This window comes from Nerophis ophidion, linkage group LG27 (genome assembly GCF_033978795.1).
Source record: "Nerophis ophidion isolate RoL-2023_Sa linkage group LG27, RoL_Noph_v1.0, whole genome shotgun sequence".
NCBI classification, from domain to species: Eukaryota; Metazoa; Chordata; class Actinopteri; order Syngnathiformes; family Syngnathidae; genus Nerophis; species Nerophis ophidion.
Genome location: NC_084637.1, coordinates 17,994,658 through 18,012,830, shown reverse-complemented (window position 1 = coordinate 18,012,830; position 18,173 = coordinate 17,994,658). Strand labels below are relative to the sequence as shown.

Genomic DNA, 18,173 nt, shown 5'->3' with positions numbered 1-18,173 from the left:
CATTACTACAATACTACTGCAGTACTACTACACATTAATATTGTCTACATAAGATTGTTATTATGTTGTATAAATACATGCAGTGTTACAGTACTACTGCACGTGAATATTATCTACATAAGATTATGTTGCATAAATACATGGAGTATTATGGTACTACTGCAGTAGTTAGTACTACACATGAATATTGTCTACATAAGATTATTATGTTGCATAAATACATGCAGTACTACAGTAGTACTGAACTTGAATATTGTCTACATAAGATTGTTATTATGTTGCGTAAATACATGCAGTAATACAGTACTACTGTTGAAGTACTACTACAAGGTAGTTATAGCTGAAGAGATCATTTGGCTGCTAAAGACGGACTCTTGTCGCCATGGCAACCCTGATCGCCCACATTAGTGTTTGTGGTGAACCAGCAGGACACTTTCTGTCATGTCAATTGCCACGCCCACTTAGCGGTGTGGCCACGCCTACTGAGATGTGTGGCCTCGCCCACTGAGATGTGTGGCCACGCCCACTGAGATGTGCAGGAGATAGTTTTTGTACAAGTTGTCTTTTGACAAAATGTGCAAATTAGCAATTGGTTGGTTAATGAATGAATTAGTTACTCCGTGAGTTCATGAGTGAGTGAGTGAGTGACTGAGTCAGTGAGTGAGTGAGTTACTGAGTGCGTGATGAGTGAGTGAGTTACTGAGTGGGGAGTGAGTTAGTTAATTAGTTACAGAGTGAGTGAGTTGCTGAGTAAGTGAGTGAGATAGTTACTGAATGAGTGATTGGGTTAGTTACTGAATGAGTTAGTGAGTGAGTTCATTACTGAGTGGTGAGTGGGTTTGTTACTGAGTGAGTTAATGGATTAGTTACTGAATAAGTGAGTTAGTCAGTGGGCAAGTTAATTGCTGGATTAGTTACTGAGTGAGTTAGCGAATTACTGAGTGAGTGAGTTAGCGAATTACTAATTGAGTTAGTTACTGGGTGAGTGAGGTAATCAGTGAGTGAGTCAGTTAGTTAATTAGTTAGTTAGGTAGTTAGTTACTGACTGGGTGGGTGAGTGGTTTGATTACTGAGTGAGTTAGTTTGTTTGTTACCGTGTTAGTGAGTGAATTAGTTTGTTAGTTACTGAAGTTATTGAGTGAGTTTGTGAATCAGTTAGTTACTGAGTGAGTTAGTTAGTTAATGGGTGTTTTAGTTACTGAGTGATTGAGTTAGTTACTGGCTGAGTGAGTGAGTGAGTGAGTGAGTGAGTTTTCAACACAATGCGTTAGTTGGTTAGTTAGTTAGTTAGTTAGTTAGTTAGTTAGTTAGTTAGTTAGTTAGTTAGTTAGTTAGTTGCTGACTGGGTGGGTGGGTTAGTGGGTTAGTAACTGAGTTAGTGAGTGAGTTAGTTAGTTAATCAGTTACTAATTGAGTGAGTTTGTTATTCAGTTAGTTAATGAGTGAGTGAGTTGGTTGGTTGGTTGGTTGGTTGGTTATTGAGCAAGTTCGTGTCAGTGTGTGCCAGTAATGTTACAGTAATATAACAGTGATGTGACAGTGTGTGACAGTGATGTAACATTGATGTAACATTGGTGTGACATTGAAGTAACAGTGTGTGACAGTGATGTAACATTGATGTAACATCGATGTAATATCGATGTAACATTGATGTAACATTGATGTAACATCGATGTAACATTGGTGTGACATTGATGTAACAGTGTGACAGTAATGTAGCAGTGTGTGACAGTGATGTAACAGTGTGTGACAGTGATGTAACAGTTATGTAACAGTGATTTAATAGTGATGTAATAGTGTGTGTCCACCCTCAGGTTCAACATAGGATCAGGGAGTGGTGTGCTGCTCAGTAAGGTGGAAGTGACAGTGATGTAACAGTGATGTAATTGTGTGTGTGTGTGTGTGTGTGTGTGTGTGTGTGTGTGTGTGTGTGTGTGTGTGTGTGTGTGTGTGTGTGTCCACCCTCAGATTCAACACAGGTTCAGGGAGTGGTGTGCTCCTCAGCAAGGTGGAGGTGACAGTGGGTGTGTGGCACCATCTGGTGGTGACACGGAATCGTCGCAGTGCCATGTTGAGTGTGGACCAGGAGCCTCACGTGTCAGGAGAGTCTCCTCGAGGAACTGATGGACTCAACTTGGACACTCACCTCTTTGTGGGAGGAGTTCCTGATGACATCATGCAAGAGTATGTTTCTTTTCTTTTCCTCCTCCTCCTTCTTCTTGTCCTTCTCCTCCCTTTTCTTCTTCTTCTCCATCTCCCCCCTTCTTCTCCTCCTTCTTTTTATCTTCTCTGTCTTCTTTTTGTTCTCCTCCTTCTTCTTCTTCTTCTTCTTTTCCTTATTGTCCTTCTCCTTCTCCCCTTCCTTCTTCTTCTTCTCTTCCTTCTTCTTCTTCTCTTCATTCTTCTTCTTGTTCTTCTCCTTCTTCCCTTCCTTCTTCTTCTTCTCCTTCTCCTTCTCTTTCTCCTTCTTCTTCTCCTCCTCCTTTTTCACCCCCTTGTCCTCTTCCTTATCCCCCTTCTCCTCCTTCTTCTTCTGCATCTGCCTCTTCTTTTGTTTTTACACATTATATATATATATATATATATATATATATGTATATATATATATATATATATATATATTAATACGCATATGTATGTCGTGGCACCTGATTCTCACCAAGACACAGGAGTGGTTTTACAAAAAGCCGAAATGGGCATTTATTGTAGGGTGAGGAAGTATCAAACTGAAAGTGTCCATTAACACACTTAAATATCTCCCATCCGGGGCTCTCAATCTTTATTAATTTATGGGGAAATAGTGGATGTCTCACTTACCGCCTGATGCACCTTCCTTGACACAGAGGAGAGTCAGACCTGAATGAGGCAGAGTTAAAAACAGTTTCCAGCTGGGCCCCACCTGGCCGCACAGCTGGTGGCACTTCAGGCTGATTGAGCAGGTACCAAAGAATGTACCGCCCCTCGATGATGCGGCCAAGGCTGTGTTCCATTCTGCCTCCATGCCCTGGCTCATCCCCTGTGAGGTGCCTACCTGTAAGTGAGACCCCACAATATATATATATATATATATATATATATATATATATATATATATATATATATATATATATATATATATATATATATATATATATATATATATATATATGTGTATATGTGTATATGTATATGTATATATATATATATATATATATATATATATATATATATATATATGCCCTGCGATAAGGTAAAAACTTTAGCACTGTTACAAATATGCGCCACACTGTGAAGCCACACCAAACAAGAATGACAAACACAATTCGGGAGAACAACCGCACCGAAACACAACATGAACACAACAGAAAAAAATACCCAGAATCCCTTGCAGCACTAACTCTTCCGGAACGCTACAATATCCACCCCCGCTACCACCAAAGCCCCGCCACCCCCCAACCCCGACCACCTCATTATTTTATTTTCAAATTTATTAGCTGGTGGAAAAAGTTAATGTTGATATTTACATTAGAAGGCTGCAAATAGAAAAGAGTTATTACATTTTTTATTTAAATTTTATTTCTGTGATGTTTTTTCGTTAGTTTTTTGAAAGTTGATTTTGCATTATTAGGTTATATAAGCGTTGTTTAAGCAAATCAGTGTAACAAACTGAGCAATAATTAACGTTTTATTCATACACTTTCTCTTGCTACTTCAAGGCCTGAATGTTTGATTCATTCCTTATTGTTATTTTACTTTCAAATTGATTATTGGCCTGTGAAAAAAGTTTATTTTGATATTTACCTCAGAAGGCTGCAAATGGAAAAGAGGCATTCAATTTTTATTTACATTTTATTTGATATGCCATTAATATTTTTTAAACATTGTTATTATTATTTGAAACTCAATTTTGCATGTCCCTATAAAGTTATATAAGCCTTGCTTGTTCAATATTCAATGCAAAACTTGTTTGGGTCCCTATGAAAAGGTTAATTTGTTCAACGTTGGCCCGCGGCTTTGTTCAGTTTAAAATTTTGGCCCACTCTGTATTTGAGTTTGACACCCGTGCCCTAAAATAACAATTACATGTTTTCCATTCCATGTGAGTGCAACACTGCTGGTGGTGATTACTTCCTGGTGTAGACACTGATGACTCTCTGTGCCGCGCAGCGTCCGGGAGAGAACGGCTGTGGCCTCGGGCCTGACGGGCTGCATCCGCCTGCTGGACGTCAACAACCGCGTGTTGAGCCTGCAGGAGAGCGGCGGCGACAGTCTGTACGGCAGCGGCGTGGGCGAGTGCGGCAACAACCCCTGCCTGCCCAACCCCTGCAAGAACGGTGCCGCCTGTCAAGTGAAGGAAGCCGAGATGTTCCACTGTCAGTGCAGCAAAGGATTCTGGGGTAGGTTGCGCACACACACACACACACACACACACACACACGCACACACACACATACACACACACACACACACACACACACACACACACGCACACACACACACATTCTAGTATTTGTCACCTTCTTGAGACCTGAGGAAAATGCCTACCTCTTTAGGATCACCCTTTCTAGAGATATAAAGAAGTGTATTGACAACATTAATAATATATACATACTATACGGATATAAAAAAGCTTGTTGTGAAAAATTAGTTTGGATTTCACAAGAAAAACGGCACAATTTCACAATAATTTTTTGTGGCAGTATTATAATAAAATTCCTCATTTTATTCAACGCAAGTCAAATTTTTACAAGAAAAACTGAACGTTTGTGCAATATTATGATAAAAGATGGAGTGTTACTCATTAACAGTCTCAATTTTACAAGAAAACCCCAAAATGTTGGCAATTTTATGACAAGAGTCGTAATTTTCATTGACAAAAGGTCACAATTTTTTAAGAAAAAAATGTAAAATGTTGGCAATATTATCATAATCGGAATTTTACTTAGCAAAATGATGACAAAAGTCATCATTTAACTTAAAAAATGTCACTATTTTACGGGAACGACAAAGAAAAGTGGCAATATTGTGATAAAAGTCAGAATTTTATATTAAAAGTGTCACCATTTTGCATTAAAAAGTAATATTTTACATTAAAAAGTAATAATTTTCAGAGAAAATATTGCAACATTACGGAAACATAAAGAATATGAGAAATTGTTGCCAATTTTATAAGAAAAAAGTGTACAAAAAAGAAAAAGACTGCTTTTATTTTTTTTGTGTTTTTTTGTTTGTAATTGTTTTTAATCTTAATTATTTACTTCAAGTTATTACAGTATGTCTTTATATACATATTTATTTTGTTTTTTTAAATTAATTTGGGACAAAAGGGGCAAATTGCAATTTCTTACACACACTTGTTATTTCATATGTTGACCAGAGGGGGAGCACTTTTAAAACCGACACACAGTCAATTTGAAAAATCCCTCCTTTATTGGGACCACCCTCATTTTGATAGATGTCGCCACCAGGGGTGCAAATGAGATCTGTATTTTTTGTTTTTTGTAATGTGCTTAGCCGCCGTCTTGTTTTATAATATATTGCTGCCTTTGCACCTGTCAATGTTTACTTCTGTATGCACATTAAATCAACAAAAAATCCCGACTTTGGAGCAATGTATACGGACTCTAGTATTTGGCTCTCTATCAGATGCAATGTTATTGGGACCATGATTTATGTCAACACTTGTTCACACCTTCTCATATGGAAGATACTTTTCCTTCTTCATATCTCAAGAAAGGTGGAAACACACGCACACGCACACACACACACACACACACACACACACACACACACACACACACACACACACACACACACACACACACACACACACACACACACACACACACACACACACACAGACACACATGAAATGTCCTGAAATGTATAAAAATACTACATCTCAATCATTTTTCAAACACTCATACTCATAGGGAACGGCCAAAAAGGTTCAACACACAAAAAATACTTTATTTTGTTTTGTTTTGTTCAAAAATGTCAAGCTATGTCAAAAAAAAAATTGATAAAAAATTTCAATGTCAAGCTTGTTACCACGAAAAATGTAGAGATTAGAAAATAAATAAAAATTGGTATTTTATTATCTTTCTTTTCCTTTTTTAAACACTTTCGATTATCTCATAAGAATTTCGTGGCATTTCATAGAAAATTAATCCCTTGTGGATATTTTGTTGTTAATCATTTATTATTTGATTATTTAAGATATTTTATTATGTATTCACTTTGTTTGTTTTTTACTTTTAACCAAATGCTTTTATTTCATTAATTTATTTTGTTATTTTTTCAACACCCAATTTAGTAGGATTTTGTGGAAAAAAAATCTTGGCTAAACTTATTATTTGATACTTTAAGAGATTTTTATTTCTATTAATTTTAAGTTTATTTTATTGAACAGCCCACCTGGTCATAAGAATATTTAAAACAAGAACAGTTAACAGAAATGTTGATTTTCTTATTTTTTTTTAAATAATTTAATTATTTTTATTTTTAACTAGCTTTAACTGATTGATTATTATTATCTTTCTAAACGTTTTTATATTACCTTCATTTTAACGGTTAACTATTACATGTGTATCTGTATTTTTTTATACAAGATATATGCAAAATATCCCAATTTTTTTATGTTCTCACAGGAATTTTCTGGAATTGTGTTGAAAACGAACTCACTACAGTTAGTGGAAATATTAATGCTTTTTATTAATATTATTATTTCATTCATATCTTTAAAATGTCACAATTGTATTTATTTGACATTACAAATTATGTTCTCATAGGAATTTTGGGCAATTGTGTTACTAGAAATATTTTAGAATAAATAAAAGTAATTCAAATTATTATTTTTTTTATTGATATTTTCAAATATATTTAAAACGCTATTATATGACCTAATTTTTTAAACTATTTTTGTTTTTTATACAAGATAAATGCAAATTATCCTCATTTTTGATGTTCTCATCCGTATTTTCTGGAATTGTGTTGAAAACTAATTCACTACAGTTTGTGGAAATATTAATGATTTTAAGATAAGATTATTATTTCATTCATATCTTTAAGATGTCGTAATTGTATTTTATTTTTTTGACATTTCAAATTCCCATATTCTCATAGGAATTTTAGGAAAGTTTTATTTAAAAAAACTACTTATTTGTATTTATATTTTTCAAATATATTTATAACGTATTATTGTATCACCTTTTTTTTAACGGTTTACTATTATTTATTAAAAAAATTATTTTTTAAAGATAAATGCTAAATATTATTTTTATTATATTGTTATTATTACTATATTGTTATTTTTGGGACATGAAAAATGTAGTGGTATTTTGTACAAAATGACCCTTATAAATATTCATTGTAGCAAAAACAAATACGATGATTCCTTTATAAGTATGTTTGGTTATGGAAAAAATAATGTTATTAATACAAACATGTAGTCATGTTTGCTGGCAAATAGTGCTCTAAATGTAGGCTGGTTAAATTTGACAGTAGTTGAGAACTGTGGAGACGTCTGCTGCTTGTTGTGGTCTTTAAAGACGGGGGTCCAACACCGAGGTGGGAGATGAAAGGCTGACGTGTGGACATGTTCAGTAATTGGCCGTTTGGCCCGACCGGGCTTCCTTCTTCTTGTTTGTGTTGGCCTGTAGCGGCCGGCAGCTGACAAGCGTGTCAAGGAGAAGAAGAAGAAGCTATCTGCTCGTGTGTGCACAAACTTTCTGGCCTCGGCCAACTTAATTGTCCAACTCAACTTTTGTGCCTGGCTCCAAGAATGGATTTGGAGAGAGAAAAAAAACTTCATATATCAAGCATAGTTGAAAGATGTTTCATGAGAGCGGAGTGTGCGTCGAGTGTACGCACTTTAACCACCTAATGAGTCACGGAAAGTTACGTCTAAAAAGTAATCATAGTTACTCTATTTTAATATATGTAGTTACTACTTGGTAAAGGAGTAATGTGTTATTTAACAAAAAGAAAACTTCATATATCAGGCATATGCAGTTAAGAGACATTTCATGAGAGCGGAGTGTGTGTCGAGTGTACGCACTTTAACGATCTAATGGGACACGGAAAATTACTTTTAAAAAAGTAATCATAGTTACTATACTTCAATACATGTAGTTTACTACTTGGTAAAGGAGTAATGTGTTCCTTAAAAAAATAACAATTTCATATATTAGGTATATGCAGTTGAGAGATGTTTCATGAGAACAAAGCGCATGAAAGTCCTTCCTCACCGCAGGATTCTCACCTCATCACCCAGCAGCCCTTCAAGCAGAAACTTGCTCCTCCACTACAAGTCCTCCTGCAACGTGACACCATTACCTGCCTGATGTTGTCTTTCACGTCCCTCCAGGTCCCACCTGTGCCGACGTCCATGACCCGTGCCAGCCCGACAGGTGCCACCCGTCCTCCCAGTGCCAGGTGCTGCCTGAGGGAGGCTACAGGTGCGAGTGCCCCATGGGGCGCCAGGGGAAGCACTGCGAGCAAGGTAATCCCACTACAGTTGCGGCCCTTAGGCCAAATGTGACTCACCGGCGTGTTGGATTTGGCCTGCGAGACGTCACAAGTTTAATAAGGAATTAATTTATAAAATATCTGACAGTATATTTGCTGCCATCTTGTGGACATTGTGAGTCATTCAGGTCAACGGCTATAAATTGCACTTTGCAGTAAGCACAGCATTTTTATATATGACCCACTCACGGTCCAAATAAATTCACACAACACAATGCTGTGTGTGTGTGTGTGTGTGTGTGTGTGTGTGTGTGTGTGTGTGTGTGTGTGTGTGTGTGTGTGTGTGTGTGTGTGTGTGTGTGTGTATATGTTTACACTATATATGTTTAGACTGTATATATGTTTAGACTTTTATGTATATATCTATATGTATATAAATGTTATATGTATATATATATTTATATGCATATGTACATATATATTTATATGTATGTGTATATATACAGTGGGGCAAAAAAGTATTTAGTCAGCCACAGATTGCGCAAGTTCTCCCACTTAAAATGATGACAGAGGTCTGTAATTTTCATCATAGGTACACTTCGACTGTGAGAGACAGAATGTGAAAAAAAATCCAGGAATTCACATTGTAGGAATTTTAAAGCATTTATTTGTAAATTTTGGTGGAACAATTGGTCAACCATTCAAAGCTCTCACTGATGGAAGGAGTTTTTGGCTCAAAATCTCACAATACATGGCACCATTCATTCTTTCCTTAACACGGATCAATCGTCCTGTCCCCTTAGCAGAAAAACAGCCCCAAAGCATGATGTTTCCACCCCCATGCTTCACAGTAGGTATGGTGTTCTTGGGATGCAACTCAGTATTCTCCTTCCTCCAAACATGACAAGTTGAGTCTATACCAAAAAGTTATATTTTGGTTTCATCTGACCACATGGCATTCTCCCAATCCTCTGCTGTATCATCCATGTATCCATTTTGGTATAAACTCAACTCGTCGTCATGTTTGGAGGAAGAAGAATACTTAGTTGCATCCCAAGAACACCATAACTACTGTGAAGCATGGGAGTGGAAACATCATGCTTTGGGTCTGTTTTTCTGCTAAGGGGACAGGACAATTGATCCATGTTAAGGAAAGAATGAATGGGGCCATGTATTGTGAGATTTAGAGCCAAAACATCCTTCCATCAGTGAGAGCTTTGAATGGTTGACCAAATACTTATTTTCCACCATAATTTACAAATAAATTCTTTAAAAGTCCTACAATGTGAATTTCTGGATTTTTTCTCCACATTCTGTCTCTCACAGTTGAAGTGTACCTATGATGAAAATTAGAGACCTCTGTCATCATTTTAGGTGTGAGAACTTGCACAATCGGTGGCTGACTAAATACTTTTTTGCCCCACTGTACGTGTGTGTGTGCGTGTGCGTTTGCATGTGCGTGTGTGTGTGTGTGTGTGTGTGTGTGTGTGTGTGTGTGTGTGTGTGTGTGTGTGTGTGTGTGTGTGTGTGTGTGTGTGTGTGTGTGTGTGTGTGTGCGTGTGTGTGTCTGTGTGTGTGTGTGTGTGTGTGTGTGTGTGTGTGTGTGTGTGTGTGTGTGTGTGTGTGTGTGCGTGCGTGTGTGCACTATAAACCTACTGTTGCCGTTTGATCTTCAAGTCGTCCATAGCATTCCTACTCCTACGGATTCTTCATTCATCACTCCAAGCAACGTTTCAATATATATATATATATATATATATATATATATATATATATATATATATATATATATATATATATATATATATATATATATATATATATATATATATATATATATATATATATATATGTGTGTGTGTATGTATATACATGTGTATATATTGTGCTCATAAGTTTACATACCCTGGAAGAATTTATGATTTATTGGCCATTATTCGGATAATATTAATGATAACACAAAACCTTTTCTTCCACTCATGCTCAATGGTTGTGTGAAGTTATTTATTTGCAGACAACTGTGTTAACGCTTTTTAAATCAAAATGACGAAAGAAAGTACCCAAATGACCCTGATCAAAAGTTTACATGCCCCAGTGACTTTGATCTGATAACATGCACAAAAGTTGACACAAACAGGTTTGAATGGCTAATCAAAGTTTCAATTCTCACCTGTGACTGTTTGTAATTAATTCGTGTGTATAAAAGCTCAGTGAGTTTCTGGGCTGACAGACCATTGCATCTTTCATCCAGTGCTGCACAGATGTTTCTGGAGTCTGAGTCATGGGGAAGGCAAAATAACTGTCAAAGGATCTGCATAAAACAGGAAAGGGGTATAAAAAGATATCAGAGGAATTGAGAATGCCAATCAGCAGTGTTCAAACGCTGATTAAGAAGTGGAAAATGAGGGATTCGGGTAGACCAGCAAAGATTTCAGCCACAACTGCCAGGAAAATTGTTTGAGATGCAAAGAAAAATCCACAAATAACTTTAGCTGAAATACAGGATTCTCTGAAAAATTGTGGTGTGGCTCTTTCAAGATGCACAATAAGAAGGCACTTGAAGGAAAATGGGCTGCATGGTCGAGTCGCCAGAAGAAAGCAATTTCTGCGTAAATGTTGCAAAGTATTCCCGCTTACATTTTGCCAAACAGCATAGAGACAAGCCTCAAAACTTCTGGAACAAAGTAATTCGGAGTGATGAGACCAAAATGGAACTTTTTGGCCACAAACATAAACGTTACATTTGGAGAAGAGTCAACAAGGCGTATGATGAAAGGAACACCAATCCTACTGTGAAACACGGAGGTGGATCACTGATGTTTTGGGGATGTGTGAACTACAGAGGCAAAGGAAAGTTGGCCAAAACTAATGGCAAGGTGAATGCAACATGTTATCAGAAGATACTGTAGGAAAATTTGCACTCATCATGGGACGTTTTTGGACATTCCAACATGACAATGATCCAAAACACAAGACCAAGTCCACCTGTGATTGGCTACAGCAGAACAAAGTAAAAAGGTTCTGGAGTGGCCATCTTAATCTCCTGACCTCAATATCGTTGAGCCACTCTGGGGAGATCTCAAACGTGCAGTTCATGCAAGACAGCCCAAGAACTTACAGGAACTGGAGGCTTTTTGCCAAGAAGAATGGGCAGCTTTGCCATCTGAGAAAAATAAAGAACCTTATCCACAACTCTCACAAAGACCTCAAGCTGTCATTGTTGTTAAAGGGGGCAATACACAGTATTAACAATTGGGGTGTGTAAACATTTGATCAGGGTCATTTGGGTATATTCTTGTGTCATTTTTTATTTAAAAAGGGTAAAAACAGTTGTTTGCCAATAAATAGCTTCACACAACCATTAAACATGAGTGGAAGAAAGGTTATAAACACATATGTATGTATGTATATATATATATATATATATATATATATATATATATATATATATATATATATATATATATATATATATATATATATGTGTGTGTGTGTGTGGGTGTGTTTGTGTGCGTGCGTGTGTGTACAAACACAGTTTCCATATGAGTTGGGAAATTGTGTTAGATGTAAATATAAACAGAATACAATGATTTGAAAATCCTTTTCAACCCATTTTCAGTTGAATGCACTGCAAAGACAAGATATTTGATGTTCAAACTCATAAACTTTATTTTTTTTTGCAAATAATAATTAACTTTGAATTAGTAGTTGAGAAAGGACATGTTCACCACTGTGTTTCATCACCTTTTCTTTTAACAACACTCAATAAACGTTTGGGAACTGAGGAAACTAATTGTTGAAGCTTTGAAAGTGGAATTCTTTCCCATTCTTGTTCTATGTAGAGCTTCAGTCGTTCAACAGTCTGGGGTCTCCGCTGTCGTATTTTACGCTTCATAATGCGCCACACATTTTCGATGGGAGACAGGTCTGGACGCCAGGTGGGCTACGAAAGTACCCTCACTCTTTTTTTACGAAGCCACGCTGTTGTAACACTTGACTTGCTGAAATAAGCAGGGGCGTCCTTGATAACGTTACTTGGATGACAACATATGTTGCTCCAAAACCTGTATGGACCTTTCAGCATTAATGGTGCCTTCACAGATGTGTAAGTTACCCATGCCTTGGGCACTAATACACCCCCATACCATCACAGATAATGGCTTTTGAACTTTGCGCCTATAACGATCCGGATGGTTATTTTCCTCTTTGTTCCAGAGGACACCACATCCTCTGTTTCCAAATATAATTTGAAATGTGGACTCGTCAGACCACAAAATACCTTTCCACTTTGCATCAGTCCATCTTAGGTGAGCTCGGGCACAGCCAAGCCAGCGACGTTTCAGGGTATTGTTGATGAATGGGTTTGGCTTTGCATTGTAGAGTTTTAACTTGCACTTACAGATGTAGCGACCAACTCTAGTTACTGACAGTGGTTGTATGAAGTGTTCCTGAGGCCATGTGGTGATATCCTTTACACACTGATTTAAGGACCGTAGATGGTAAAATCCCTAAATTCCTTGCAATAGCTTGTTGATAAATGTTGTTCTAAAACTGTTCGACAATTTGCTTACAAAGTGGTGACCCTCACCCCATCCTTGTTTGTGAATTACATAGCATTTCATGGAAGCTGCTTTTATACCCAATAATAATAATAATAATATTGGATTAGATTTATATCACGCTTTTCTATTGTTATATACTCAAAGCGCACACAGCGAAGTGGGAACCCATCATTCATTCACACCTGGTGGTGGTAAGCTACATCAGTAGCCACAGCTGCCCTGGTGTAGACTGACGGAAGCGTGGCTGCCAATTTGCGCCTACGGCCCCTCCGACCACCACCAATCATTCATTCATCATTCATTCACCGGTGTGAAAGGCACCGGGGGCAAAGGGTGAAGTGTCCTGCCCATGGACACAACGGCAGCGACTTTGATGTCCATAGGTGGGAAGCAAACCTGCAACCCTCAGGTTTCTGGCACGGCCGCTCTACCCACTACGCCATGCCACCCAATCATGGCACCCACCTGTACCAAATAAGTGTTTGATGAGCATTTCTTAACTTTAGCAGTATTTATTACAACCTTTCCCAACTTCTTTTTGTCACGTGTTGCTGGCATCAAATTCTAAAGTTATATATTATTTCCCCCCCAAAAATTGTTTATCAGTTTGAACATCAAATATGTTGTCTTTGTAGCATATTCAACTATATATGGGTTGAAAATGATTTGTGAATCACTGTATTCCGTTTATATTTGCATCTAACACAATTTCCCAACTCATATGGAAACAGGGTTTGTATATATACATATATGTGGGTGTATATATGTATATACATATATATATATATATATATGTGTGTATATACATATATTTTTGTATATATATGTATATGTATATATGTATATATACATATATGTATGTATATATATGTATTTCAATCAATCAATCAATGTTTACTTATATAGCCCTAAATCACTAGTGTCTCAAAGGGCTGCACAAACCACCACGACATCCTCGGTAGGCCCACATAAGGGCAAGGAAAACTCACACCCAGTGGGACATCGGTGACAATAATGATCCAGTGGGACGTCTGTGACAATAATGACTATGAGAACCTTAGAGAGGAGGAAAGCAATGGATGTCGAGCGGGTCTAACATGATACTGTGAAAGTTCAATCCACAATGGATCCAACACAGTCGCGAGAGTCCAGTCCAAAGCGGATCCAACACAGCAGCGAGAGTCCCGTTCACAGCGGAGCCAGCAGGAAACCATCCCAAGCGGAGGCGGATCAGCAACGCAGAGATGTCCCCAGCCGATACACAGGCAAGCAGTACATGGCCACCGGATCGGACTGGACCCCCTCCACAGGGGAGAGTGGGACATAGAAGAAAAAGAAAAGGAACAGCAGATCAACTGGTCTAAAAAGGGAGTCTATTTAAAGGCTACAGTATACAAATGAGTTTTAAGGTGAGACTTAAATGCTTCTACTGAGGTGGCATCTCGAACTGTTACCGGGAGGGCATTCCAGAGTACTGGAGCCCGAACGGAAAACGCTCTATAGCCCGCAGACTTTTTTTGGGCTTTGGGAATCACTAACAAGCCGGAGTCCTTTGAACGCAGATTTCTTGCCGGGACATATGGTACAATACAATCGGCAAGATAGGATGGAGCTAGACCGTGTAGTATTTTATACGTAAGTAGTAAAACCTTAAAGTCACATCTTAAGTGCACAGGAAGCCAGTGCAGGTGAGCCAGTACAGGCGTAATGTGATCAAACTTTCTTGTTCTTGTCAAAAGTCTAGCAGCCGCATTTTGTACCAACTGTAATCTTTTAATGCTAGACATGGGGAGACCCGAAAATAATACGTTACAGTAGTCGAGGCGAGACGTAACAAACGCATGGATAATGATCTCAGCGTCTTTAGTGGACAGAATGGAGCGAATTTTAGCGATATTACGGAGATGAAAGAAGGCCGTTTTAGTAACGCTTTTAATGTGTGCCTCAAAGGAGAGAGTTGGGTCGAAGATAATACCCAGATTCTTTACCGTGTCGCCTTGTTTAATTGTTTGGTTGTCAAATGTTAGAGTTGTATTATTAAATAGAGTTCGGTGTCTAGCAGGACCGATAATCAGCATTTCCGTTTTTTTGGCGTTGAGTTGCAAAAAGTTAGCGGACATCCATTGTTTAATTTCATTAAGACACGCCTCCAGCTGACTACAATCCGGCGTGTTGGTCAGCTTTAGGGGCATGTAGAGTTGGGTGTCATCAGCATAACAGTGAAAGCTAACACCGTATTTGCGTATGATGTCACCTAGCGGCAGCATGTAGATGCTGAAGAGTGCAGGGCCAAGGACCGAACCCTGGGGAACTCCACACGTTACCTTAACGTAGTCCGAGGTCACATTGTTATGGGAGACACACTGCATCCTATCAGTAAGATAAGAGTTAAACCAAGACAGGGCTAAGTCTGACATACCAATTCGTGTTTTGATACGTTCTAATAAAATATTATGATCGACGGTATCGAAAGCAGCGCTAAGATCGAGGAGCAGCAACATAGATGACGCATCAGAATCCATCGTTAGCAATAGATCATTAGTCATTTTTGCGAGGGCTGTCTCCATCGAGTGATTTGCCCTGAAACCGGATTGAAAGGTTTCACATAGATTGTTAGACGCTAAGTGTTCATTTAACTGCTCCGCAACAATTTTTTCGAGGATTTTTGAAATAAAGGGAAGGTGAGACACCGGTCGGTAGTTTACCATGAGGTCAGGATCGAGGTTAGGTCTTTTAAGAAGAGGATGAATAACCGCTTTTTGGAATGCTAGGGGAACAGTGCCCGAGGAAAGTGATAAGTTTATAATATTTAGCACTGATGGACCTAATAATACAAAGAGCTCCTTGATCAGTTTCCCAGGAAGAGGGTCAAGTAAACATGTTGTTTGTTTTATTCCATTTACACGTTGTAACAATTCCTCTAATGTTATTTCCTCAAAACGAGAGAAACTATTTTGGAGGGCAGTATCCGCCGTATATACAATCGTGTCAGTGTTAATAGAACCCCGTTGTAGCTGGGACGCATTGTCTTTAATCTCCTTTCTAATGACTTCAATTTTCTTACTAAAGAATTGCATAAAGTCATCAGCTGAGTGGGTGGAGCTACTGGAAGGAGTTCCTTGTTGGGTTAGCGATGCTACCGTACTAAACAAAAATTTAGGATCGTTTTTATTACGGTGGATGAGATTTGAGTAAAATTAGCTTTAGCTAAGGTAAGCATGCGTTTATAAGTTATTAAACCATCACTAAATGCTTGATGGTGCACCTCAAGTTTAGTCGTGCGCCATTTGCGTTCCAGCTTTCTGCATAATAATTTCTGAGCTCTAGTTTCTTCTGTAAACCACGGGGTGCGCTTATTTGGAGCCTTTTTTAACTTTAGCGGTGCTATGTTATCAATGGTTTCGCGCAGGGCGTCGTTAAAGTTGTTAGTGAGGTTATCAATAGAGCCCACATACTTTGGGAATGGTGCCATTACCGACGGCAGTAGGTCAGCAAGAGTTGTCGTTGTGGCCGTATTAATGTTGCGGCTGCTATAGCAGTTATTATTATTATTAGTTTGACGAACATGCGTCTGAACCTCGAATTTTATAAGGTAATGATCGGACAATACTTTAGTATACGGGAGTATCGTAACTTTGGAAGCGGTGATACCCCTGACAAGCACTAGGTCTATCGTATTACCGTTGCGATGCGTGGGTTCATTTATTATTTGTGTGAGACCACAGCTATCAATTATAGTCTGGAGCGCTACGCACGGTGGGTCCGATGGGGTATTCATATGGATATTAAAGTCCACCATTATGATTATATTATCGGCGTGTGTCACTAGATCAGCAACGAACTCTGAGAATTCATTGATAAAGTCCGAACAGGGCCCTGGGGGGCGGTAGATAACAGCCAGGTGTAGAGGCAGCGGTGTGACAGACCTCATAGTAAGCACCTCAAACGATTTATATTTATTATTTATGTTAGGACTAAGGTTAAAGTTTTCGTTGTATATTAGTGCGACCCCCCCCACCCCTTTTAAGCGGACGGGCAATATGCGCATGTGTAAAGTTAGGAGGACATGCCTCCATCCATCCATCCATTTTCTACCGCTTATTCCCTTTCGGGGTCGCGGGGGGCGCTGGCGCCTATCTCAGCTACAATCGGGCGGAAGGCGGGGTACACCCTGGACAAGTCGCCACCTCGTCGCAGGGCCAACACGCCTCATTTAGCGCAAAAAACTCGTTTGGTTTAAGCCAGGTTTCACTGAGACCGATGACGTTAAGATTGTTGTCTCTGATGATATCATTAACTAACAACGTTTTGGGAGACAATGATCTTATGTTTAAAAAACCTATATTATAGGTAGTGGGCTGTTTTAGGGAATTTTTGATCAAATTATCCGTAGTAGCAATATTAATAATGTTGTGTTTATTATGCCCAGTGCATTCAGTATAATTACGACCATATCTAGGAATTGATAAGACGGGAATGTTCCGATTGTTTGATTGTTGCTTTGATAAACTGCACGTATCATGGTTAGCCTCCTCAGTAACGGGGATTTTCCGATTGTTTGTTTGTTGCTTTGATAAACTGCACGCATCATAGTTAGCCACCTCAGTAAAACACATGTCCAACTCTGAAACACTCAAAGCAGAAAAAACTTGTTCTAATTTAACTGACTCCTTACCCAGACCAGTAGTCTCGCATCCTTTATTTAAATCCGTCTTCAGGGTGGAGGGAAGTGGTGTTCTGTGGGGATTAGCCTTCTGCTTTGTTTTTAGCCCCGCTCGACATCCGCGTTTCCGATCACACCGCTGGCGTCTGCTCCGTAGACGGCCCCCGCTGCTACTAGACTCCCCTGCTTCACAGGCCGCTGGATGTAGCCGCCGACGTATTCCCATGCTAGTTAGCATGTTTAGCACGCCCGCGTCTATCAGTCCAAAACGGCCCGATATGTCCATATCCAGAAGTGTCTGGCGGTCGTACGTGATCACGGAGTGACCACGATGCGAGCCAGCCATGAAGTCTGCAGAACTGTCCGGCATTTCCGCCAAATGTTCCATCTTTAGCAAGAGCACCGCAGTGTCGCAGCCCGTCCGGGCGCCGCCATCTTGCGACTTTTTCATATATGTATGTATATATACATACATATTTATGTATACATATATGTATGTA

At 38.7% G+C, this 18,173-nt stretch overlaps 1 protein-coding gene across 4 annotated transcripts in view; it reads left to right on the top strand.

Moving 5' to 3' along the window:
* agrn (agrin) overlaps positions 1-18,173 on the top strand; it is a 506,995-nt gene that overhangs the window by 447,203 nt on the left and 41,619 nt on the right. For all 4 annotated transcript variants that reach the window (XM_061889588.1, XM_061889590.1, XM_061889587.1 and 1 more), the window contains 3 exons: positions 1,969-2,184; positions 4,147-4,376; positions 8,348-8,482. In XM_061889588.1, coding sequence (XP_061745572.1) covers positions 1,969-2,184; positions 4,147-4,376; positions 8,348-8,482 — 581 coding nt within the window. The remainder of the gene's footprint in view (positions 1-1,968; positions 2,185-4,146; positions 4,377-8,347; positions 8,483-18,173) is intronic.